Genomic DNA, 27,326 nt, shown 5'->3' on the forward strand with positions numbered 1-27,326 from the left:
ACAATGGTAAGAAAATAGGAAAAATAGTTGAGTAACCAATATGTGACACTGACACGTAAACAGAAATTCGTGATAGATCAAGAAAAAACGTAGAAATTTGTGACAGTATCACGAAAAAGAATAAAAAATTATGTGTCTAGGTACGTGAGAGTTGACATAACTATAAAAACAAGTTGAAATTGCTTAACTTCATTTTAAGTTAAAGTAACATAAAAATAAATGTTGATTTGACAAAAATGCTGCAAATTTTTTACAGTGTACCGACTTGAGGTTCCAACTAAAATGGTTACGCTATAAATGCTTGAAATAGTAAATAATATGTGTACAATTTAATTATTTTCCAATCTGTATGAGGTATTACTGTACCTGTGTGGACCGAGAACAGAGAATGAAAAAAAGGTGGAAGAAAGAGAAGAAGCATTGAAAACTTATCATCCTTTCCTTGGAAAAATAAAAGGAAAAGGAAATTACCACACAAAAAATCAAATTAACAAAAAGCTCATCTCATTCGAAAAGAAGCCCTGGGCTTATCAAAAACCTATCCCTAATAATCACAGTACATAATGTTCACATCACACAATTTAAATTAAACACAGTTTTTAAAATAGGGCAATTTTTTCACTCCTCCCTTTATCAAGAATAAATCTTTTAAATCTTTTTTTTTTAGTAGTACCGAGATATATGAACACTTCTTTTATCAAGTTGTTCAAACCATTCCACAATATCACTCCACATATTGAAATACACATACTTTTGAGCTCTGTCCGAGCAAATTGTTGTCTCAAATCTAAAGTCCTTCTTCAGTTATAATCACATTTTACATCTATAAACAATTTTGTATGTTCCCAGGGAGTTGTTTATTTTTGCTTTATAAATAATTTGAGGAGTCTTGAAGTCTATTAAAGTTCAGAGTTTTAAACATAATAAATTATCATGATCATGGTATCCTGCATTATTTACTATCCTTATTGTTCTTTTTTGTGACCATGTGACCAAACCTAACTTAAAAAAATCAAATTGACCAATCAGAAGAGCACATTTAACCCCCACCGTGTGGATAAACAATCACTATGGGCACCCCTGTGGGCTCAGGAATGCATTATGGTCTGTGAGGACCAGATGAGGTTTGTGACACAGAAACAAAAAGTCCTGTTTTTCTCAGTCCTGCAGTTTCAAGAATGTCATCATCTTGTGTCAAAAACATCCCGCATAATTTATAAAGACCTTTAATAACCTCTTGATTTATTGGCATCCGTGATTATTAACTGGAATTATGGGCTTTGTTCGGGTGTTCCCATGCCTGGAGCTCTGTTTGAACTCGTTCCCCGGCATTACAAATGAGCAGAAATGTGCTGGGTAAAGATGGGTCACTTAAAATCTGTTAGTACTTGTGTTGTGAAAGTAAGATCAACTGTGTGTAAAATAACCTGTAGGACAAAAGCACATAAAAGGTCCAATAATGTGACTTGCATTTAAAAAAATAGCAATAATAAATATATAATTATTTAATTTATGTCTGACAAAAACTTTTTTCTGCCACATCAACTTGCAGTTAACTATTTGTTGTCATGTGACAACAAAATAAAACCCATGAAACAGAAAAAACGGTCTTAAACCTTTAATAGACCCCTGTTCCCCTCACATATCCATTTAATTTGTGTTAACGTTTAATATAATGCAGATTTATTATATTACAAAAGAAAACGTATTATTCCGCAAGCAAAAATTATAATCATATTTTGAACCCAGAAAAAACGCCACTACAGACGCCCTCATTCACGGCTGCCCCAGCAACCAATCATAAAACACTACTGGGCGTAACTTTATTCATATTTATGAGCCTCATCTAAAGGGGCGTGGCTACTGCCTGCAGTGTGTCGGTACGCGGAGCTTGAAAACTCATAAGCTGTTGTATGAATCACGAGAGCAGGATAACCACCAACTCATCTCGTGTGGATTTACACTTTACTAAAGTTTACTGTCGTCGAGAATGAATCAGGAGTTAATGCAAAGGTAAGTCTTGAAAGAAATGAAAACTTTAGTCATTAATATCGAGAAATTTGCACCTGTTTATTGCGCATTCATGGCATATATGTATAGCTATAGACATAAACATGACCTGTTTACATAGGCTACTAGTTACAAAGTCTATATACGTTTTGTATGTAGACTAGCATACTAGTTCTACATACATTTTTTTTTTTAAAATATGCCACCCTACTTTCCTTTACATAAAAATATGATGCTTTTCTGTTTGCTCTAGTGTTACAAAATTAATGAAATAAAATTGCTCTACCTTTAATAAATAAATAGCAGGCTATTAGTAAACATACTGTAACATACTGTTTTATTTCAAAGTGAAAAAAGCATTTGAATAGAAAATAGATATGCAGCATAAATATAAATATAATAATTTATTTACAATTTTATTTTACCCTTGTGCATTGTTCAAATTCACTACCCTTTCGTGTTGTTATAAATGAAACTGCTGTAAATATGTATCAGATTAATATTTTTGCATAAATCTGTTTATCAACATCAGTCCTACAAACTGCTAAATGTTTTAAAAAATTCCAGGATTTTAACTCTTTAATTGCCAAGTTAATAAATGATGTCACTGATTTGGGAAAAACACACACTAATAATTCTGTTATTTCAAGCCAGAAATTAAGCTTTGTTTTTGCACAGGCCTACTAAAGGGTTAATGGTGCCACATGGTGATCAACAGTAAAAATCAAAAATTTTACCTCTTTTTTTTATGATTGTGCTTTATTTTGTATCATAAAAATTGTACAATCAAAGCATCATGTAGCAACACTGTAAGCAAACAGTCGTAAAGGATTACAAATAACATTTAAAGTAAAAGGAATACACTTTAAAGAAAAAAAAGAGAAAAAAAATAAAATTAAAGAGGGTATACAATACAATTCTTTCAAAATAAGAAATTTAACGCATTGTAATATGTCTGAACCTTAAATTGGGTAATATTGGGCTTAATCCGAGCCCCAAATTTTACCTCTTAGCTAAGAATGCATGATTATGGTGTCATGGCTTTGCAATAAAAAAAAATGTCGTTATAATGTAGGTCAATGGGGCAAAAACAGCCACGAACAATGAGGAAGAAAAAAATAAAATCTGATGCTGCACAAAAAAATAACAATGCATCAAAGCCAATGTTTTTACTAATCTTTGACAAGCCCAAGACTGTCATAAAAGGTAAAAAAATCCAGTCCACAATCACTTTATATAATATTATATCATTTTGTGTGGTTTTCCCAAAATCAGTAACATCATTTATGAACTTGGCAATTAAAATTATTGGGGATTCCTTTGTAAACATTTGGAAGTTTTGATCAGTACTGAGGTTGATTAACAAATTTATGCAAAAAATATTAATCTGATACATTTTTACAGCAGTTTAATTAAGTGGATGTGTTCATCCCGAACAACATGAAAGGGTAGTAAATTTGCCCATGGTGTGTGTCAATATAAGATTTGTCACCAGAAATCATTTCATTTGCTGAAACACAGAGAAAGTTGTGGCCAAATTAAGACCCATAGTGGATGAAAACTTTCCCCAACAAATCCAGCAAACCAATATCAATAAAGCATTGGCCCTGTTTCAAATGCACAATATTCATTAATGTGTTAGTGCAGTTATGCAGCATTGTAAACCATAATGCTCTTTGTACAGTCTGCATCATTTCTGACCTGTTATTCGGATTAAAATTAAGATGTGTAAACAATTCTGAGGAATAATAAAAATTTGACATGATCTGATCTGATTCACTGGATATCAGTGTTTACAGTAGGAATTCCAGTAGATTAGAGACACTTCAGTAAATGGCTTCTGTGTTTTGGACAGGTCTCATAGATGGACAGCTATTATTAGTAATACAATTATGATGTGAGTGCAATTCCCATAAAAACAACACAAGCATTCCCGGACGTTGCTTAGCTGGAACTGCATGTTTGTTTTACAGTCCGCTCATTCTGCAGGTTTCATCAATTCATAGTCATGATAGTTTTGGAAGTGTTTCATTGTTTTCTGAAATGTCTTCTTCAGTATTGCCGTGCTGTGTGAATGTTCCCACTTGATGTGTTGACCGTTGGCTAAAGATATCTTTACTCTAGTGGGCTATTTTTGCACCCGAGTCATCTGTGATAAACCACATAAGATGTCCACATAAGAAGACACTTTAATCAGATTTCCTCCAGACAGAAGTGAGATTAAATTGAAAGCAAATGTAAACACATTCCCATCCCCTGCTTTTTGTGAAAGTACAACGGTAATCTCATATTTTACTTCTCCTTTAGAGTTTCAAAAGACATCTTAAATGAATCTGAAAGTGTGCTGTGATTTGAAAAGATATTTAATTGTGCAATCAAACGACAAAGGTTTAACAGACAGAGAACTGAATTCTTCCCAAACCAGATTAACCGGGCTATGCTATTTACATTCACTTAAGGATTAAGGTCATTTATAAAAAATACTTAGGAAACATAACTGAAATATGAATCTGTTCCTGTATGTAACACATAGTGTTTGCTGCGTAGGAGGTTGTTGGTTTGAATCCCAGAAAAACACATTCCGACATACTGATGGAAAAATATTTTTTAGCTTAAATGCACAGTAAATCGCTTTGGTTAAAGCGTGTTAATGCAAGTTTCCAAATTTTAAGGGAGTAGCTGCTGAGAAATGTGAGAGTTGACTGGTTGAGCATTTTGCAGGTACACAGTAAGTTCTTTCATTTTTATTTAGCTACAAACTGTTACATCACTTGTTTGTGCTGAAGAAATAGCATTCACAGTGAGAGCCTTGTTGTTGTGCTTGACCTTGCATGGAGACACGGTTGCCCTGAGAAAGTATTTGTTTCAACATGTATTAAAAATCAAATCTGTTGTACTTCTAAAAAACATTGGGAATTTTTAAAAATAACAATACCATACCAGTAAGGTTTTCCATTCTTTTCCAAACATCTCATGGATGCCTCGGAAAGATTATTGCGTGTGTCTGCCCAATCCACTTTCAGACTATTTGTCCAACCGATAAAAGATGAGAAGCATTTTTGGAAACTTGAATGTGTGACCCAGGACCACAAAACCAGTCAATTTTTGAAATTGAGATTTATACTTTCTCAGAATGCTGAATAAATTAGATTTTTATTGATGTAGAGTTTGTAAGGATAGGACAACATTTGATAAGATAAAATCTGGAATCTGAAGGTGCAAAAAATCATAATATTAAAAAAAACCTTTAAAGTTGTTAAAGTAGGAACACATATTACTATGATAAATACATTTTCTATATATTTACAGTAAATATCTTCCTGAAACATGATCTTTAATTAATATCCGATCATTTGTGACCCATACAATGTATTGTTGGTTATTGCTACAAATAAACCAAACTCATGCGTACGTACTGAATTAAATAAATTATCTACTCATCGACCGTTAAAACAGTATGGGTGAGCGGGGCACAAACTAACGCGGGGTTAATTGTAACGCAGCTACTTTACATATTTATACAGGGCCGAGCAATCTGTGCTGTTGGTCTTTTTCTCTTACTGTCAGAAGATCTCCTGTGATTTTGTAAAAAGTTTTGATGTGTTTTGGTTAAGATATTGAACATAAAAGTACATTTCTTCGTCTTTTTTTCTGAGTTGGGTGTGTAAGGGTGTTTTCACATATACACTGTTTAGGTCGGCCTAAATGACGTGTCGCTCCGAGTACGGTTCGTTTGGGTCAGTGTGAACACAACAGCCGCACTCGGGTGCGCACTAAACGGCCGTTCCGAGACCGCTCTAAACAGGTGGTCTCGGAGCGGCTGTCGCCGAACTCTGGGGCGACCCAACTGCTGGACCTCGGGCCGAACCAAATACAGGAAGTTCTCCACATGTTTGAGCCACTGGGCTTCCGTCGTGACGTGAGCCGGGTGTTATGTTGTGGGTTAACAACAAACAAGCCAATCCTGGTCCGTGGCAGAGATTCGCAGTCTCCTTTACGTTTCAGCTGATGATTTTATAAATCCACAGACAAATAGTGACATTACGGGCTTTTTAGCAAACGGCTCCTTGAGAAAAACTTTAATAGAACAGCTATGCAATTTCGCGTTAAAGCAAAGAAACTTCGCAAAGACGTGCATTGTTTATCTCCACATCTTGATAGCTGCGCTCTCCCTGTCAGGCTGGTTGTCGTGGAAACGTGGGGGTGGTCATGAGACGGTAAGAGCTGTCAGAGACCAATGACAGCGATGACCGTTGTCACATGGTGTACGGTGCGGCATTTCGAGTACAGCAAAAAAATATATATGTGAACACGGACCGCACTAACTGAAAAATGATACAATGTATTTTGGTGCGCTCCGAGGCCGCACCACGGTGCGCACCAACATATGTGAAAACAACCTAAGTCACCAAATCCAACCTTATATTATTTTAATCACTGTTTGTTACCTAAAACATAACAGCATTTGGAAACATGTCAACAACTCCTAGTAACTGATAGCTGGGATTAAAAACATTTTTTTCACAGCGGGGTTAGTTGTCACACAGTGTTACAATGAAGCCTCATGTATACAATGAAAATGAAATCAAAACAATATATATACTATTAATCAAAATTAAATACAATATCAGGTGAAATAATTCACAATTTTTTTGTCTTAATTGTGCAGCTCTTTTTAAAAAATCTATGCATTGATGCTTAATAAAAGGATGGTTAGATGAAGGATTATGGATGGATGAATGTGTGGATATCTATCTATTATAGGCAGATTTATAAACAATATCCATCTTTAGTATATAGACAGAATTTGATTGAATTATTTGAGTTTAAACTAAATTGTCTAGCAGGTGTTACAACAAACCCTCTGTTTGTTACAATGTTTGAACTCACTTTTGCTTTCACTTTTGGTGTAATTGTACAATAACGGTAGGTCCCACAAACAAACTTAAAGTGGTCATTTGTAGCAGCGATGTGTGTGTTGATTGTGTAACAAATTTATAAATCTAACTTAAATATTTTTTGAATGATAGAGCCAAAAGTGTTAGGTTGTGCCCCGGTCTCCCCTACGTTCAATGTGAACATGGGTAGTGTGAATGCAATTCAGACGTACTACATCCACCATGTTGATACATCACATGACATATATCATCTTAACTAATGAGGCATTGACTTGGATGGTGTTAAACAAGTGCATTTTAAGCATATTGAACAGCTGTTTTCCTTATATGTTTGCATTTGAATATCTGCATTATTTTTTTTTATATGACAACACCTCTCCTTCGTCTTCTTCGTTGGGTGACTCCTCTCTCGGGGGCTCCCAGAAGAGTAAAGGGGCCATCGAATGCACACACTTCAAAATCTTGCCGGAAGTAGTAGCTCATCTGGGTACTTTTCGCCTACTGTTTTTTGTCTGGTATGAATTCAGACATGGTGCTCTCCGGATGCGTCATGAGTTTAGTTGAGTGATGCTTTTGGCACAGACTTGTTGCATTAAAATGTGTGTCAGGAATTTGCGTTCATGCACATGCATGCTTGCATCACTGAGATCTGTCCAATAGTTTGCGATGTCAGGTTCAACCTAATTTAAGACTCTTCGGTTCAGATTGCTTCTTGCTCTCGAATGTCTGTTTTTGTCCATGTTAAGATCTGGAGACATGGACACAGGTGTAATGAGAGATATATGTAAACACACACTTACTAAACATCCATCAACCACGCAGACTTAAAGGGATAGATCACCCAAAAATGAAAATTCTGTCATAATTTGCTCACTCTCATGTTGTTACAAACCTGTATAAATGTTTTTGTTCTGATGAATGCGAAGGAAGATATTTTGAGGAATGTCTGTACACCATGGGTCTTCAACCGGGGGTCCGCGGCCCCCAGGGGGTCCGTGACGGAACTGCAGGGGGTCCGCCAAATGATGTTTAACGACAAGCTATTTTTTACAAACGTTACATGTCCCCTTTAAGTTGTGCACGTGCGTGGCCGCATAGGTTTGAAGGCGCGCGTTCAGTTTAGCCAGCGGACCAAAATACAATATCTAAAGATTATAAATGTCCACTCAGGAAGCAGCAGTAGCGACAGAAAAGTCATCATAAAACAGGTAAATCTTATGTGTGTCTTTCTTTCAGAATGTCATTTTAGAATCAGTGCGACATGTTGTCTCATCTATATTTCTGAACTTGGACGTACGGGTGTTTCACGCGGTTCAGATTTAAAGCGCTAATTCAACAGGCAAATGACACCACACCACGTCTGCATTTTAAACTGTGACAAAACTATCGCTCGCATTTAAAAATTAATGAAATGTGCGCCGTGAAGGTGCTTTGTGCAAGATTCATAGTCAGGTTGAAATCCGCCTCTCAAAAAGTTTCCCCACAGAGATGCGCTCGGACTCGTTGCATGTTGTTCTCCTGAGTCTGATATGAAGCTATACAGAAAATTAACCTGCGTTACTTAAACTCGTGACAATGATGATACACGACAAAGGCAACAGACCTCAGAATTATAAAGTAGCACAACCTCTATCCCCACCAGAATAGACAGTTTTTGTGCCATTCACCATGATCAGTCTTCTTTATAAACTGAAAGTGAAAATATATCACACTGCAAATACCTTAAAATAATATTATATTATTATTATTATATTAATATAAAAACGAAATCTACTTTAACAAAAAAATTATGCATGTTAATAGTATGGCTGTGTGACAATATGGTTTGTTTCTATTTATAAAACAGTTCCAGTCCTTGATTCTGATTGGTCATCAGTTGTACTTTACTCCACTTTGCATTGGACCTAATACGAAAAGGCAGCCTTTCGTACCTTACTGCTTACTTAAATATCTCTGTTTTACACATTTAGTATTAGGGGGTCCTTGCTCCATGCCTCTCTCATCTAAGGGGTCCCCGACCCAAAAAACGTTGAAGACCCCTGCTGTACACCATTCACTTGGAAAAAAGAATACTATGAAAGTTAATGGGGCTTACAAACATTCCTCAAAATATCTTCCTTTGTGTTTATCAGAACAAATAACATGAGGGTAAGAGAGAAATCATTTTTTTGGTGAACTATCCCTTTAAGATGTTCAAGAGACTCATCTTGTCTGGAAGAAGCTCTATAGAGGCTCTTATGGTATCTTGGGTATTATATCTGATTACAAACACAACACAGAGCAAATATTTGATCCAGACCATGCAACAAACCTTCAGACAGCATATGGTGTTGATCCATGTTTGTTTAAATCAACAGGCATGACCACCACTCCCTCCCATCCAGCTCCATCTCAGTCAACAGCGTGTTATTGCATGAATCCGGTTATGATGTCTGCTGTACATATAAAGAGCTACAGTCATGTTTTTGCTTTGTACTGTCTAGTTGTGACAGGGTAGAAATTGTACTTTTACAGACGTTCACTTGTGCAATAACTTTTTCCATATAAAGCTGCTAATGAAAAGCCAGTTAAACTAAGACATGCATGTCCTGAATTGTTTGTGATACAAATAAATGTTTCTTCTATGGTATCGTTGCGAAGAACACTCTTAAATCCCTTTAATTGTAATTACTGTTTTTGACTTAAATATTTGAATAGTTAAATTGTGTTGAATATATAGGCACCGTACTCAAACATGTTCAAGATATTTCTCTTTCTCAGAACTCATCCTGAGGCCAAAGTGTCACGTTTCCAAAACCTGTCTAGACAAATCTAGCATGCTCCCTTCATTCCAGCTGTCTCTGGGATGGAGAGAGCCAAGATACATGAAGATCTGATGACACCCGGGGTGCGGTGGATTGATGATTAAGAATCGAGGGAAATTGCCCAAGGTGCTTTAAATCCAATAAGACATCTGCAAAGTTCATGTAGGATTGGGCAAACGCAAGCTTGGAGCTCTTGAGAAACGGATTGTATCATTTCTGTTGTGTAAGAAGTTTGATGACGACTAGCAGTGATGAAAGAGAAGAACTGAAAATCTAGTGAACGTCTTAAGGCGTGCTTTCCGTAATCATTGTTTGGATAAGATCTTAAAGACGAGATGCAACCTGCAACATCTTGTGAAGCTTTCTAGTGTTTCACTTGTTGAAATGAAAGCCTACTGTGCATGAAAATTCATTTAATCACAGCCTCTCTTTAACATTATTGACTTTGTATTTGATGGTCTTTTTTTAACTTTTTTATCTTAATGAATGATGTGGAAGCACTTTATTTTTATAAGAATTGAGGCCTTTACATTGAGAAGTGAAAGCAGAAAGAGGAATGTGAATTCAGACTTTTCCTCTGTTGTAACGCAAGCTTGTGTCATATGATGAGTAAATGTGCAAGACCGTTATGCAACTCACTGTAAACTTCATTTGCCTCTAGCTAAACAAAAGCGGCCACATGAATATTTCAACAGTGCTAATTTAGCTGGATTACTTTCAACACGCAATGCCTTTTAAAAGGTAATTATTTATTAATTGAATGTTTGTGGAGGGTGGATCCACTTAATGATTTATATGTTATGTTTGTTCTAGAGATGCACAGATCGACCGGCCAGAGACCGGAATTGGCAGATTTTATGCATGATCAGCCGGACGGCAGTCAGTCTTACAACATTCCGATTCTGAGCCGGAAGTCTGATTCCTGTATGTAGTGTTTTTATAGCGTTTTCATCACGTTACATTTATTATTAAGATGTATTAAAAGTTTTAATGGCTTGGCTACTGAGATACTGTATGTGTGCATGCATGCAATGTATCTTTATTGTTCTGTAATGGTAAGTCAATTATTTTTACATGAATCACTGAAGTACAAATAAAAAAGCATTACTTTCGTGCATTATATCTTTTTACTAGAGCTGGGCATAGATTAATCTAGATTATTACACGGCTCTCTGGAATGCTTGATTCTGATTGGTCAGTTGAGACATTTGCAGGTTCGTTCTTTTCAAATAATAACCGCTCCAAAATAATAACGCATAGCCGGACTACTTGCACGAGTAAAATCGCTCCACGCCAATAAAGAGCAATAAAGATTACTGTCTGTTTGGCGCCATCTTGTGACAAACACTCGACAACCACGACAAGACACAGAGAGCTTACTGAGACTGAACTTGACAAAATAGAGCATGACAGCTACGAAGCCAACACACAAAAAAAGTACAGAATGGGCTTTAAAACTTCTCAAAGACTGGCTAAAAGAGAAAAAAATGGAGACAGACAAGTATGAAGCAGAGGATCTTAATAAGGTATTACGATCATTTTATGCATCTGTGCAAAGTTTCGAGGAAGGAGAAAAATGTTAATTTAAAACAAATTTAAAACTGGTTTTTTTTCTTATGTGGCAAGTAGCCGTGTAATAAGCGGGATAATGTAGAGGCAGCCGGTAGTTATTGGGAAATAAGCCCCTTCAGTGTGATACAAGACCCTCCGCTTCGCGTCGGGTCCTGATCACACTGTCGGGGCTTATTTCCCAATAACTACCGGCTGCTTCTACATTATCCCTTACTTAATCTCATACAAAATAAAAGTATTTTTTTTGCATAACATAAGTTTGTGCTGTGTGTAATTATTATGTATATATAAATACACACACATTCATGTATGTATTTAAGAAACATTTACATGTGTATATATATTTATTTATATTTTAATATATTCTAAATTATATATAAATAAAAAACAATATTAAAATAAAACATTTCTTAAATGTATATATATATATATATATATATATATATATATATATATATATATATATATATATATATATATATGTATGTGTGTGTGTTTAAATGTACATACTATTTACACACATCACAAAAACATATATATTTTGCAAAAAAAAACTTTTATTTTGGATGAGATTAATCTAGACTGTACTTTTTACCTTATATTTATACCCTACATGTTAGCTTTAAAATTATTGTATTAACATTCGAAATTGTATTATAAGATACATGATATTATTGCTTTTTTAGTGTAACCCATTCAAATCTTTAATCTTTTTAAATAGATAAAAACATACCGTGATGAAAATGCAATGAGAAACGTTACACTGAAACATATAGGGAACAGACTTAGACCAAACACCGGTCCTTTTGTTGCCAGTTGCGCAAGCAATAACGTCACAGCCACATGCACACTCACAGAAAAGCAGCACTCGAAACGTTATCCAACGTACCCGGAAACGTGATCCATTTAACATTAAGATCCCGAACCGCCGTGCAGTTCGCCTGTGCCTATTGATTTCTGCCCCGCTTCCGCAAATGACACGTTGATATTAGGCCCTATTTACGCAACACAGTCTCACACCCATGGCGTCAATATTTGACGACACTTGACCATGCGTCAATATGTTGACGCGGAGGGTATACCTTTCGCGTCACTTTTTGACGAACTGGGGACTTCAATACTATTAGGTACGCGAAATTAAACAGTTGTCCACTGACATTGGGGTTAGGGATAGGTTTGGGTAGGGATGTCATTATGTAAATCTAACCCTAAACCGACGCGAAAATGGTAGAAAATGGTAAGAAAATAGGAAAGAGAATTTCGCGTACCTGATAGTATTGAAGTCCCCAGTTCGTCAAAAAGTGACGCGAAAGGTATACCCTCCGCGTCAACATATTGACGCATGGTCAAGTGTTGTCAAATATTGACGCCATGGGGTGAGACTGGGTTGATTTACACGAACACGCTCGAGGGTTAAAACGTAAAGATATTTTATAAGATGTGCCTTTCGTTTACACGCCGACAGTGTTTTTGGGGCTTAAAAACGCAAAAAAGTGAAACCAACCCCCGGAGTGGAAATCTTAAAAACGCTCTACCGTTGTGTTTCCATCTAACGGGTAAAAACGCAAAAGTCTGCTCACGGTGGCTCTCGTCGCGTACGCGTTTACATCACAGGCATGTGCCAGTTCAGGAAATAACAACAAACATGATTATTTCCATACGTCAGACCTTCAATTTGCCATAGCAGCTCTGATAAAGTCTTTGTACGAAATATTCACAGCTAGTATTACTGATCAGAGAAGGCGCATTAATTACCTCTATCAAATTGTTAATGCGCCAATTCATCGAAGGCAAACCAGACGGCTTTGGATGAGACCTGGTTGAACAAGGAAGAAGGTTGTATGCAGGCGCGTGGACTTGGTGTTGTTGTGTGTCAGTGCTTCACATTGCCACTTAGCCGCCTGGAGTGCATACTACATCGAATATCACACACTTTTGCGTCACCATATGCATGCAGATTTCCCCCCAAAACTTGTATAACTGCGGAATAAAAAGTGATAATGCAACGCCACTTTTGCGTTTTCTCTTCAGATCGTTTCCATGTAAATGTAGCCTTAGTTCTCTACTTCCCTCGCCCGCATGCAGGACTCTGCTCGGGGGTGCGCTTCCCAAACAACGACATAACTGGTGGTTGGAGAAACTTACTAGCTTTTCACGACTGTTTCCTAAAAAAAAAACATAGTAACTGTGTCACACATTCGTCGTTTAAACCATGTGGATTCAACAATATAGTTGATGATTTAAAAAAGGGCGGGACTAATTAATTTGTTCAGGGGTGTTTCCCAAACAAAGACGTAACTTGCTGCTGAACCACCATTGTACGATGCATAGTTGGAGAAACTAACTACCTTGTCAAGACTGTTTCGAGAAAACACAGTAACTTTGTCACATATTTGTCATTTGAACCATGTTGGTTCAACAAAATAATTAATGATGTCAAAAAGGGGGGTACTAATAAATCTGTTCAGGGGTGCGTTTCCCAAACTACGAGGTATCTCGCTGCTGAACCACCATTGTACAATGCATAGTTGGAGAAACAAACTACCTTGTCAAGACAGACAATATAGTAATTTTGTCGCACATTCGTTGTTTGAGCCATGTTGGTTCAACAACATAGTTGATGATGTCACGTGGGAGGTGGAGTTAATCTGTTCAAATCCATTTAATGTCAGATTATTGCTGTAAATAACATACATTGAATCTAAAGACTGCTTTTGTTGTCGTGTTTTAGTTCTCTGTTGTTTAATTTCAAGTTATTTCATTCTTTTGCAAAAAATCTTAATCGGCCAAGAAAATTGCAATCGCTGGTTTGTTCCACTATCATTTATACTGATTTGGGGTGCGTTTTCCAAAAGCATCGTTAGCCAACCACTGTCGTAAGTTTCATCATTACTGACAAAGTTCAACGATTTGGTGTTTCTCCAAACCATAGTTCGAACGAACATTCGCAAGCTGCATCGCAAACTTGTGTGGTTTGAACAACAGCTCTTCACCATAGTTTCTTGTTATTATTATATGTAGACTTACGTTGATCATGCTTTTATACAAAATAAGCAAAAAACATGTTGTGCATTCTAAACCCATCATTCTAAAAATATAATTTTTTTATTTTACGTCTTTAAGTTTGTAAACAGAATTAAAGTGCTGTATTTGAAAACTGCACATGTATGCAGTTCTGCGAGCTTTAAGACCCTGTAAAGGTACAAAACAGTACCTTAGGGTTCCACCCCAGTGACAGAAAAGGTACAGTTTTAAACTTTTTTTGGTCGCAAGTTCTGTCGTTACCAATAGGGTTCCATGGTAACAACGACCATAGTTAGCGAACAATGCTTATGGGAAACGCACCCCTGTTTGATAATAAAGAATGGGGAGTGTTTTGTGAACCTGACAAAATCTTTATTTTTGCAATTCCATTTGTTGCCACTAGAGGCGACACTAAAATGAGACACTGCAGCTTTAAGGTGGATCATCTGATCAGTGGTGTGAATAAATTTAGGGTCACTACATTTTATTATTACAGTACAATTCAGCCACAAGAACATAGCCAAATATAGCAAACATAAACAAGGAAAGAAGATTGTGCAATCAGAGACTTCATATAAAACCAGTAAATTCTAACATCGGTTCTCATATCAGTGTCCCTCTTCCTGTCCGCTTGTTCATTAACCCAAAACCCCTGACATTATAATTCAAAAACGACACGCAAACACATTCCACTGCTAAAGTTTGCCAAAACTTTCAATTACTTTTTTATATAAATGTACGTATAAATACTACTTTAAATGCTTATTATGTGACCATACAACTATGCAAGTCAAATGTATAGGCCTAAATATTGTATATTTCAACAATGTGACTTTTAATGTGCTTTTACTAACTGAATGTCTACAAAACTTCCCCTTACTGCATACATGAATCATATTGAGCAACATCGCATGTAAAATGTTTATTGACATTTTTGACATAAATTGCTGGCTGATGAGGTGGTGGTGAATAGTTAAACATGGTATTGCAAAACCTTTTCAAAAGGCATGGAGAGCTTATTCATTGTTTTCACTCTAGTTAGGCTGTATTTTACTGCACTTTGGTTTTGTCTTGATATGGACTATATAAATGCACACTAAATGGATGCATAGTTTTTGGGAAGTTGCTTAGTTAGAAAAAATGGTAAAAAAAAACATAGGTACAAATATGTATACTTTTGGTACAAATATGTACCTTTGGAGTACTAATATGCACTCAGGTGCAAATGTGTACTTTTTGAACGGGTATAACGTCACTTGGGTATCACTTGGGCAAAACTTTTAAGGCTTTTTATCCCTAATAACAACCTCCTTTTAAGCAAGTACGCTTCCATAATTAGTTTGAGGCATATGGATGAGCAACACCAATGTTTCATTTTAGTGATAGAGATTTCAGAAAATAATTTAAATAGAACTAATAATGTTAATTAATAAAATAGGCATATCCCAGTCCATAGCATTCACAACATCATCTCATACATAAATATTTGTTTCTTCTGTTTTTCAGAAGGTGAGGCAGATTCTGTCGAGATGGCGTCTCCAAACATTTCCACTCAGTCTCTACCCTCCTGCACCTATAATGAAGACTTTAAGCGCTACCTCCTCCCATGCATCTACAGCCTGGTCTTCATCTTCGGTCTGCCGCTCAACTTCATCATCATCCTGCGCATCTGGGGCTGTCGGCGCGCGCTGACGCGCACCAAGATCTACATGCTGAATCTGGCGGTTGCGGACTTTCTGTACGTCTGCTCACTGCCGCTCCTCATCTACAACTACGCCAGCAAAGACTACTGGCCGTTTGGAGACCTCGCCTGTCGCCTGGTGCGCTTTCAGTTCTACAGCAACTTGCACGGCAGCATCTTCTTCCTCACCTGCATCAGTCTCCAACGTTACCTGGGAATCTGTCACCCGCTGACGCCGTGGCCCAGACGAGGCGGGCGCAAGCTGGCCTGGATCATCTGCGCGTGCGTCTGGGTGACCGTGGCGGTGCTTTGCGCTCCTACGTTCGAATTCGCCGCCACCGGCACCCAGCGCAACCGCACGGTGTGCTACGACCTGAGCGTGCCGGAGCGCGCGCTCGAGTATTTCCCGTACGGCATCGCATTGACGTGTCTGGGCTTCGTCTTACCGTTTGTGGTCATCTTGGTGCTTTACTGTAAAATGGCAAAGGTTCTTTGCCAACCATGTGAAGCTAGAGGAGACTCGGCGGAGGCAAAGACTAAAGCTGTTAAGATGATCATCATCGTAATGTTAGTATTTGCGATCAGCTTTTTGCCGTTCCACCTGACAAAGACGCTTTACCTGTTGGTGAGGACCTTTCCCACAGCATCCTGTGAACTGAGAAACTTGTTGTCTGTGGTCTACAAAAGCACCAGACCCTTTGCCAGTATGAACAGCGTACTGGATCCCATTCTGTTTTACTTCACCCAACCCAAATACAGACGCAGTACGCGATCTTTACTACTTAAGATCACTTCACAGAAAGAGCAAAAGTAAGGTTGACTTACCCTTATGAAAATTAACCATGGTTTTATTACAGTGAAAAAAACATGGTTACCAAAAAACAATCATGCTTTTGGGAACCATGGTCTTTCTTTATTCGTCATGCCATTCCAGCATCTATGGCTATTTATGGCAAGAACCGGTTAATCTATAAACAAGTTGATCAACACACAGGTTAGGGGAGGGGCAGTTTGGTATCTCCAATTCACCCAACTTGCATGTTTTGGCCCGTGGGACGATTCCGGAGAACCAGGAGTAAACCGTCCACACTGACACAGGGAGAACATGCAAGGCACCTGACCTAGGGACCTGGGGCTCAAAGCGGGGACCTTCTTGCTGTGTATGGTTTTCGAATACCATAGTAAAACCATGGTTTTGCTAGTACTAATCAACACACCAAAAAAACATGGTTACTTCACTTTTACCACAAAAACCCATGGTTAATTTTCGTAAGGGTTGTTGTGAGTGGGCCTTAAATTGTATTAACATACACTTAGACCATGTGTGCTATATCTGAAAATTTTGCTAAAACACACCATGAAGTTTAAACATTAGCTCCTATAATATATCAATGGTGTTTTGTGTATGAAGCGATACAAAAAGCATGAAGTGTATGTGTACAATGAAGATTGACTAAAGAAATGTGACTTCTGACTCATACAGTGTTTCTGTAATAAAAACATTTAAAGGGTTTTTATACCCTGTGAATGGGGAATGTGGATGGGGAGTTTGCCAGATTTTACCTGGCTGGGTTTCATTCAGTTACCAAATCTCTTAAAAATCAAGGTCCCCAAAAGGGTCTTTTTTACAAAACCTTTCTTTTGCACAAAAGCTTCTTTGTTAAGGTCCTACTGACTACAAAAAGGTATGAAGAACTTGTACTTTTTGACTTGGATCTTTGGAGAACCAGAAATGATTTTGCTTTGGCATCGCTGCAAAGACCCCTTTAACAAGCTTGATTTTTAAGAGTGTAGGTTCAGCTGATCTGTGAAGAGGTAATGGATTTTATTCAAAAGCAGATTTTCAGTCAAAGTCTGTAGAAATTAACAAAACTAATGTAAGAAGTGTAGGAGTAAAAATGTGATGGTGTCATTATGCGTCTAATATTAAGCGGATTCTAACAAAAGCTCCATCTGGGTAACACAGGACTGCCACATCTGCAGCACATTATCTGATAGTCATTATCTCATTGTGTCTGATGACTTAATTCGATGTCCTGCATGTCTTTTGTGTCATGTTATTGGTTGCACATGTTCAGTGCCTGATCCAGGAACAGAGAAATTTTGTAAAACTCACTCTGTGTTGATGCGTGGCATTAAAAAACAAGGCAATTACATTGTATTTAAAATACTTTACTTGATGTTTAAGCTTTAAAATTATCAAAACTATAATAGCTGTATTAAAAACAAGAAGAAAATCAAAGCAGAATTCACGTTTGCAAGTGAAAAAAGTAGAAAACACTGCACTGTAAAATTATTTTTTGCTGCCTGGGATTTTTTTTTTTTTTTTCATTTTAACTTATCTTGACTAGAGATTAGTTGTTATAACTTTTAAAATATATTTGAAATAAGTAAAGATAAATAATACTTGTAAATAAATAAAAAATTAAGGCAGCAAATAATTTTATACAATCATTTTATCTGTACTGTGACATAGGCTTTTGCATTATAAATGAATGTATGCACATTTCCTCCACTTGGCCAGTATCATGTCTGTGTAATTTTGTATTTATCTTTATAAAGATGAATTAATTTTGTCATTGAATGAAGGGTGGCACAAGTTCTGCTGAACTACTGGTCTGCGTCTTAAATTGAATAAACTGCCGGTAGATGGCGCACTGTACTCACACAACAAAAGGCAGACACTGCTACCGTCTAAATATTGCATGACAAAGTATTATTGTTGCATTTACATCGTAAAATACACTCTACAATCTATACCATATAATGAAGAAAATGTAAAGTTAATATAGTGCAAATCTATTGTCTTTCTACTTGTGTCTATATTGTCGTTTGTCTGTACAAAAACATTTACAAGTGCATATACAAAATATACTCAATGATAAATGCTTGTCTTAATAACAGTTAATGTTCAAAGAAAATGAATGTTTGTTTCATATATGAATATAAATACGTGAAGTAGATGTTAATATAATAAATAAAATCAAATTTTTGTCCTAAATGTACTTTATTCATTTTGAATCTCTGAATAGTGGAAAAACTTTGTTATTCCATTAAATGTGTCATGACATTAATTTGTCTGATTCATTTATGCATTCCTTATGGGTTTTTAAGGACCAGTCAAAAAATGCATATAATATGGCAAATTAAAATAGCTTTTGCTCCTCTATAAATTCTCTTGTTCTGCTGACCAAAAAAAAAAAAAGATTTTTTGAGAAATGTAACCAAACCGTTCATGAGCCCCATTCACTTCCATAGTATTCTTTTTTCCAACTATGGAAGTGAATAGGGTTCATGATCGGTTTGGTTACAAACATTTCTCAAAATATCTTCATGTTCATCAGAACAAATACATTTATATAGGTTTGTAACAACATGAGAGTGAGAAAATGATGACAGATTTTTCATTTTTGGGTGAACTATCCCTTTAACAAGATTTACTGAGTCATTGTTTTGACTCATTATGACTTTTAAATAAATTAATACTGTTCTTGTGTTATTATAAGCATAGCTTATGCTTGACTAGTGGTGTGGGAGAAGTCAAAATTTAGACAGAGACAGACATTATTGATTGCAACCACAGCCTGGCCACACAAAATTAAAAATAAGAAATGCATATAGTATTTTAAAATATTTTTATTTCATTAATTTGTAATAGAATATGGTTATAATATAGTTAATCTTACACTTTAAACACTTTTTTGCATTTATGCAAAAAAGAACATCAAACAAGAAAATAAATTCAAGTATACAAATCACAAAAAAAAACATAAAATCATAATAATTAACAAATTATTCTAATTTTTAACTATATTCAATGTCCTTTGCCTATTCGAAAAGGAGTAAGAAGAAAAAAACGTATTTAATCCCACCCCTTCTCCACAACTCAAAGCTTACAATAAACAACCCTCATTCCAAATATTCATACATCTTGTTTCTTATTCCTCAAAACAATAAAATAAAAAATAAAAAAGCACATCAATTATATAAACCAAAAAGAAAAAGAAATCTAAAAAAATGTACTATGAATTTTTTTTATTAATTTATAAATGTCTACAACTGAGGAAAACAATACTAAATAATAATAATAATAATAATAATAATATAAAATGAATACAGTGATGTTGATAACACAATAAAACCAAAGACAATTGATAACCCCAGAACTTCTAGAAATTTTTTCACACCCATCTTCATCTCTGTTCCTTTTGAAGACCATACCTAAATTTAAACTGATTTATGTTTGAGCATTGTTTTGATACTTTGTTAAAACTATTCCATATTCTTACTACAGAGCTTGAGATAAACATTTTCTCGTTGTCCAAATTCTGTTAATTTTATCTGTTAAATTATTTGTCCCCCTTAAATTATAACCTCCATCTCTTGCCTTAAATAATATTTGGCAACCGATTATTTTTTAGCTTTAAACATTATTTGGGCTGTCTGATACTTCACAATATCTAAAAATTTTAATATTTTCGATTAATGATCAAATAATGAATGAGTATGCTCTTTTTTTGGAGAACAAGTATTGAATGTAATAAACTTTTATAATTGTGACCCCAAATCTCAGCACAGTAATTAATATATGGTGAAACTAGTGAACAATACAACATGTGGAGTGATTTAAGATCCCAAACCTGCTTTACTCTGATTAATACTATTTAAAATACATTTAAATAGTGTTTTATGTTGTGAACACAAATTTAAATGACTCGTTTTGACCACTAGGGTGCGCTACAGTCATGTAACTTAAACATCAACCAGACCACAAAAAAAGGAAAAAAGTGAAAACCTTCGAAACAAAGAACTGCAAAAGTTTTTATTGTGTGTAAAGACTGAGCACATGAAACAACCGGGTCAACTAAACTAAAGTAGACAATAACTAAAACAAGCAACTGTACTAACTCTATATCTCCTTTAAGCGTGTCCAAACATTATCTATGACAATGAAGATGATGATTTGTCCAGTATTTTCCCAGACTGCTATCTGCTGTCTCACATCACAAAGAGGAAAAGCTTGATCGCCTCACATATTTCCCAGGGGTCTCTCTCTCACTCTCTAACCCCCGACCCCTTGTTTTAGTCCCGCCCTCAAGCAAAGCAACTATCTGCATGTAACAAGCCACAAGTTAGGGAAACACACAATTGTGTCAAAATAACATTGAGCGCACTTAGTCAACGCTGGACATTAAGGATGCGTTTAAAAACAGACAGTCGGCCAAGGAAATGGGATTTACTTTGGAAAATGTACATTATCCAAACTTTCCTCGAGTGCGTGCAGAGTTGAAACATTTGGGAGTTTTCTGCTCAAACTTTGAGCTCTTTCTAAATGCATGGATGGAAACCGTGGATGGAAACCGTGGATGGAAAATATGCGAAGAAAATACAACTAGTTAATTTGTTTTCGTAAACAATCGTCTGTTGTTCTTGAAGTTTTGATTTTCGGTCCGCACAACACTGCCAAGCGAGTTTTGAGGTTAAATGGGCGCATTGTAGGTTGTTTTCAGGGGTAAAGCAACCACCACGAAAGAGGAAAAGTGTGGACAGTTTATCAATGAACTGAAGAAAAAGAAAGAATAGTAAGTGGGAGGACAGGCAACGCGATGGCCGAAAGGGAGATGGAGAGGAAAGCGCCTGTTTATAGGAGCGTTTCTTTCAAAAAGCTGGAAAGATGGAACGCACAGAAGCGCCGATCATTTGGAGAGGATTTGGAGAGGCGCGGTGCCCTTCCCCCAGACGCCGCAGAGCCCAGCGTTCAGCCCTCACAAGCGACGACGCGCACTGTTACTGTATCCAGAAAAGTTTCCAAAATCTCCGCCGCCAGCCGCCAGGGCGCTGATCTGAGGAAAAGGTCTCGTGCGACCTCTCCGTCTGTACGCGAGCTTTCTGAAAAGTTTATTTCAAACGCGACGGGGGCGCAGAGTTCATCCGACAACACTGGAAATGTTAAAAGCTCAACTTTAGTTGTTAAAGGTGGCGAGGATTCGCTTTTGGACGACAGCGGCTGCTTAGCCAAGGAAGTTTTTGAGACTGCTACTGAGAAACTCAAGGAGAGTAAAAGATACGGTTCGGCTCAGGAATCTGTGTCAGGCTCGGATTCAGACAGAGGAGAAAAGCTGAGGGCTCGAAGCACTGTGGCTGACACCAGAACAGGTAAGAGAACCTAATCTAATCAAGTGTTTTATTTTTTCTTTCAAAATTTTCTCTTAAGCTCCATAAAAATTTATATTGAGGTTAGTGCCAAAATCCCAGTTTCTTATTTAAAGAAATAATTAGGTCAACGTTTTATTTTTGTCTTAGGGAGCCCAACATGTAAATCTCATCGCCGTTATCACCCTTCATATGTTGATGCAAACTGGCCAAGCGTTACTAAGATTAGAGAACTTTTTGGGGATGGATGCAGAAAGCAACACAGGTCGACATCTGATGCTGATGACTTGAAATCTGCCTGTCAACACCTCCAACATTCTTTCAGTGCTAAAGACGGTAGCTCGGCCACAGACAAAAGTGACCAACAATTCTTACACCATACGGTGGGCGGCTGGCAAAATACAAACAGCTCTGATTATGACAACAACAGACTGTATCTAGACTTTTCTACCCCAAATTCCAGTGTCGAAAGCCATTCCTGTGAGTTTAGCAGCGGCACAAGTTGCTTGATTTGTGGTCCCCCACAGAATAATAGTGAAAGTCAAAGCCCTGGTAGTAGTGACCTCCAGTCTTCTCCCCCAGCACCCCCACCTCGCAATAGAGCGAGTGTCTTGCCCCTCAGGACTCATTCGCTCGCTCACCGTTGGCAGCAGAGACAGAGGGCAGAGCAGCCGCAGCCACTGGATAGCTCACATTCTTCGCATAACTCCTCCAAACCACAGACGGGTCCTTCCGTGGAGCTAGCCGGCACCCGGGAAAGACTGAGCTCTGGAGACGAGGCCGAGGAGTTAAGTGAAAGCACGGATAGTAAGGCAGTTGTCAGCGGTGGAGGAATCGGCACACACCTCCCCCCATACAAGCATGGCTTCAGGACTAAGGTGAGGGCGAGGTCTTCAGGCAGTGAGGAGGACAGCCCTGCAACGCTAGCTCACCACAACAAGGACGTGAGACGGCGTTCACTAAGGAAGAAGAAGAAAAGTAGCTGCAGCAGGGACAATGATGTGTCTGATGACAGCGACGATCAGCCTGTAATGATGGAGCACTCGGAGAGGTATCATCAGTCTTGTGATTCTCAGCCGGTGAGCCGCAGGATTGAGGGCCTGCGGCCTAGAGGATGCTTTACGGGCCTGTCATGGACACGAGGTAACCCGTCTTCAGGTTCACATATATCTAAAGACAGCTTCAGGCAACTGTATAGAACTTTTGAGGGACCAGTTGGAGCCAGTCCTGTCCCACAGGTTTCACGAGTGTCAAAGGTCACCATACCTTCATTTTTATCCAGTCCAGTGGGGTCAAGAAGCAGTAGTAGATATTCCAGCACAGAGACATTAAAGGAAGAGGATCAACCAGGCAACACCCACATGTGTGGGGGTGCGTCGTCAGCTGTTCTAAGTAAAACATACCACGGTAATGCCACCATGTACCGCTCACCCAGTTTTGGCCACGGAGACAACTTTTCCCGTGGCCAAGTTCGAGTTCGTCCTAGAATGGTGCCCATTTTAAATCCAGCAGAGTCTAAAACGACCACTGCAGTAAATAAGGTATTTCAACATTCATTAAATAATGATAAAGACAAGAACAGGATCTCAATGTCGAACCCTGATATTTCTTCAGAAACTCTCTCGCTTCTCAGCTACATTAAGACAGATTTGTCTGAGTTAAGAATGAAGAGAAAAGGGCAAGGTGATGAGGACGGTCTGAACTCTGCATTTCAGGTTGGTCAAGGCACATCAGTGTACAGAATGGGCTCCAAAACACATCGGCCGCACCCTGGGCGGCCCTCTCTGAAGGACCTCACTGCAACTCTGAGAAGGGCGAAGTCTTTCACATACTCTGAGAAGCCAGCTGGTCAGAGATATTATGGAGGTGGGCCAGGTTTGAGAAGTTCCTCTGAGCAGAGGCTAGACTGTGAAAGTGGTGGTGAGCAGGTGGTGGTTTCTGACAGGGAGGTAGAGAGTGATGACTGCAGGAGTGCTTACAGTTACGAAGAGCCAATGCCAAGCCCTCTTCAAGACCACTATGTGCAGGAAGCCAGACAGGTAATAAGAGACATCTGTCAAATGGGTAAAAGTAAGGATGATGATGATGATTATGAGGAAGAAAGTTTAAAGAGAGAAAGCAGTGTTGCTACAGAAGACACTGAAAATGAAGATAAGTCGAAGCAGGAGGAGAGGGGGCTTGAACATGCTGTTTTTACAGGGTGTAAGGAAGAAGAGACTGACAGAGAAAGTGGAAAATGTTTACAGAAGGGAAATTCAGAGGAGAATGTGTTCTGTGATAAGTTATTGGATGAACTCTCGGGTCATGAATCTAGCCTGACCGATGAAGGAATTGTTACAGAGCCAGAGGTCGGCTCATATGGGGAGCCATCCTGTAGTAAAGACCTGCTGGGCCAGACCCTTACTGTTTGGAATCAGTCAGGGCTATACGAGCAGCAGTTGCCTGATACAAAACCAGATGAATCTCTCTCATCTCATGTTGCCTCTGTTAGGACAGAGCATGAGGGAGTAGCCATAGGAGGAGACATTAGCAGCAGTAAAAATGTAAACCAGGGAGCCTCAGAGGCTCCATCTACTCCCAGTGCTATTCGCAGGAGGAGGAAATTTTCCTCAGCTGGTAACAATGGCTCGGACTCCAGCAATGGCAGCAACGGAGAATCAAATGGTGAGTCTGCGTACAGATCGTTGAGTGATCCCATGCCTCACAGAAGGCGATCGATTGCAGAGGATGGCGGCAAGAGCTTCTCTATGGATAGCAATCTGCTCGGTTCACTCTCTTTAAACTCTAAGGTGAGCAGTTCCGTGCAGTCCTCGGCTGCAGACCTCTCTGAATATACAGGCAGTGCTGCCAGTGACCTCTCTGTTTGTAGCGATAGCCTCCGAGATTACAGCACTGTGATTCAAAGCATCGTGTGCGAACCTGGTGCCATGGACAAACTGATTGACGACAAAGCGAATGGCAAGGCGGTAAAGAAAAAGAGCTTTAGCGATCCCAGCAGACGTGGAGAACTGGACGAAGCTGTCACAGAATTTCAGCGACATCCCAGTGAGCCGATAAGCGAATTAGAACAATCAGTACCACCTTCCAGCAGTGAACCTATATTATCTGAGCAAAGAGATGAGCTGTGGGAACTAAATAGTGAGCGACAGCTTTATTGTCCAACCAGAAGGTCTCGATCCCAATCTGAGCATGTTTTACCTTCCCACCTTGGTCATAATGGAGAAGCAAAAGTGGCGGATGAGCCCTTATTTCCCTTTGACCCAAAGCTAGCTCAAGTTTTGTCACCTCGCATGACTCGTAGAAGTTCCAAGAAACGCACCAACCGCTTTACCCACCAGGTGTCTTGTGATGACAGTGAGGAGCAGAATGAAGATCCATCTTCCGAACGCCCTGATACCACCTCAATCCTTCCCAAGCTTCCAGTCGCAAAGGTCAGATCCAAACATGTCCGTCATGCCAGTGAACCTGCTACGTTTGTCCCAATATCCCCAGAATCCCACAAAATAGTCCAGGGAGAGGACACCCCATCATTAGAGGATGTCACTGAGCAATATATCTTGGGCTTGAACTCTCCTGAAGGCCCGTCGGAGATCCCTGCAGCCACTGGTGTGGCTATACCCAAGGGCCCTACATCGTCACCGTCAGGTCCTTCCAGCAATGCCGAGTCAAAACAAGAGAGGAAGTCCAGTGAGGAACTTGTCACTGCTCCTTTGAAGCTCAAACCAAAAGTGGTGAGTGAAATTCTGGTATTTGTTAATTTTATCTGTATTGTTGATGAACCTGGCACAAGGGCTTGTGAATTTGTTTTTATGGACAGCTGTTTGTCCATTGTCAAGTTCTTCTAATTTCTAATTATTCTAATGTGGTTGAGTAATAGAGGTCTTTACTTTGCTAGTAAAGTTGGTTCTTTTTGCATAGTTCTTAACTTTGACACCTTCATACTGGTGTGCTGGACTGAGTTGGTTTAAACTGATTATTACTCTGAAGAGAACTTGGATGAGAGTTTCCAGGGCTTTTGGGTGTGTGAAAATCATGTCTCTATCTTTTGATGTGTTAATATCCCAGGTTCTAGTGCATCTGAATTTACAACTCATGAGATTTGTTTTTGTCTGAACAAGATGGAAAAAGCAGAACTGAATGATGCTTCAAAGTAATAAGAAGGACATGTTTTTACCCTTTTTTTTCAACATTTATTATGGTCTGGTGCCTGGATAGTGTGTGTATCTCCTGCATTTGTTCCCTAACTTAGCTCCCTGTGAAAAGTTGTAACGTTTTGGCATTCTTAACTGGCATATTTTGAAGGGAGAGCTTTATCTTGTGTATTTATACTGCGGTTTATCCGTTGTGTGGAACATTCAAATGACTTGAATTCATGTTTAAAAATAGCTCTTGTTACCAGACTGAGCTTAAGTACGAATACCATTCAAATATCTCATATTTTGTGCTTGATGGTATATGTGTAAGGGCTGTCTTACATTCTCTCTTTGATTAATTTGTACTCTGTCGGTCTCGGACGCTTGGGTTGGTCATAGTTTCCTTCTGTCCACCTTTTATGGTGTTGTATTTTCCCAAGATTTCATCTGTGCCAGCTTCTCTTTTCAGTCTTGCGGTCCGCTGAGAGCTATTTGGAGTTCTTGCTTGATATTGGCTGATTATATAACTTACAAAGGGTGCAGATGAGCTTGTTTGAATGATAGCATGTTGGCTTACAGAACCCAAATTCCTCTTGTTCCTTTTTTCTTATGTGGGTCATTATGAAAAACATTGTGGAAAATGTTTGCCTAGTCATTTAGCTTGGAGACCAACCATCATTCACAGGGGTACACGCATGTCTGCACATCACCCGCCCCCATCCCAATTCAGTATACAAGTAAGGGCATCTCATAGGTTTGTCATACTAAGTGATTATCATGTTTTTTTATTCCCTCAACCTAACCTCGTCCCTTACACAAATTTGTGCATATCAGAATATCAGTAAAGCTGATCAACAAGGCCTTGTAACTTGTGAACACTCACTATCCAAAGTTATATACTGGAAAGTCAGTACTAATAAATGCATAGCTTGAATGCACTGTAGGTTGCTTTAAAAGAAAATGCATTGGTCATGTAATGTATCGCATCCAAAATATTTGCACAAATCTGTCTTTGACATGTTCGCCGTTTTGATTTGTCCCTCACAATCAA

At 38.2% G+C, this 27,326-nt stretch overlaps 2 protein-coding genes across 6 annotated transcripts in view; both read left to right on the top strand.

The window, feature by feature from the left end:
* The first annotated feature begins 1,879 nt into the window (after positions 1-1,879).
* On the top strand, positions 1,880-19,012 carry LOC135773868 (P2Y purinoceptor 3). Of its 4 annotated transcripts, XM_065283756.2 has the most exons (5): positions 1,895-2,013; positions 9,669-9,935; positions 10,374-10,453; positions 10,526-10,636; positions 15,815-19,012. In XM_065283756.2, the coding sequence occupies exon 5, from the start codon at positions 15,838-15,840 to the stop codon at positions 16,801-16,803; it is 966 nt and encodes a 321-aa protein (XP_065139828.2). In that variant the 5' UTR covers positions 1,895-2,013; positions 9,669-9,935; positions 10,374-10,453; positions 10,526-10,636; positions 15,815-15,837; the 3' UTR covers positions 16,804-19,012. The 4 variants fall into 4 exon arrangements, with proteins under 4 accessions (XP_065139829.2, XP_073671890.1, XP_065139827.2 ...); XM_073815789.1 differs by lacking the exon at positions 9,669-9,935 and having other exon boundaries at positions 1,884-2,013; XM_065283757.2 differs by lacking the exons at positions 9,669-9,935; positions 10,374-10,453 and having other exon boundaries at positions 1,880-2,013.
* Positions 19,013-21,118: 2,106 nt separating this feature from the next.
* The window catches only part of LOC135773867 (rho guanine nucleotide exchange factor 17-like), an 84,057-nt gene continuing 77,849 nt past the window's right edge, over positions 21,119-27,326 (top strand). For both annotated transcript variants that reach the window (XR_010543588.2, XM_065283751.2), the window contains exons 1-2: positions 21,119-22,145; positions 22,293-25,873. Coding sequence is in view for 1 of the 2 variants with exons in the window: in XM_065283751.2 (XP_065139823.2) it covers positions 21,596-22,145; positions 22,293-25,873 (4,131 nt within the window). In the remaining variant the exon portion in view is untranslated. The remainder of the gene's footprint in view (positions 22,146-22,292; positions 25,874-27,326) is intronic.

This window comes from Paramisgurnus dabryanus, chromosome 9, assembly GCF_030506205.2.
Source record: "Paramisgurnus dabryanus chromosome 9, PD_genome_1.1, whole genome shotgun sequence".
Taxonomy (NCBI): domain Eukaryota; kingdom Metazoa; phylum Chordata; class Actinopteri; order Cypriniformes; family Cobitidae; genus Paramisgurnus; species Paramisgurnus dabryanus.

Bases quoted from the DNA above. Each gene is read 5' to 3' on its own strand.
- LOC135773868 (XM_065283757.2), top strand. From the start codon at position 15,838: ATGGCGTCTCCAAACATTTCCACTCAGTCTCTACCCTCCTGCACCTAT.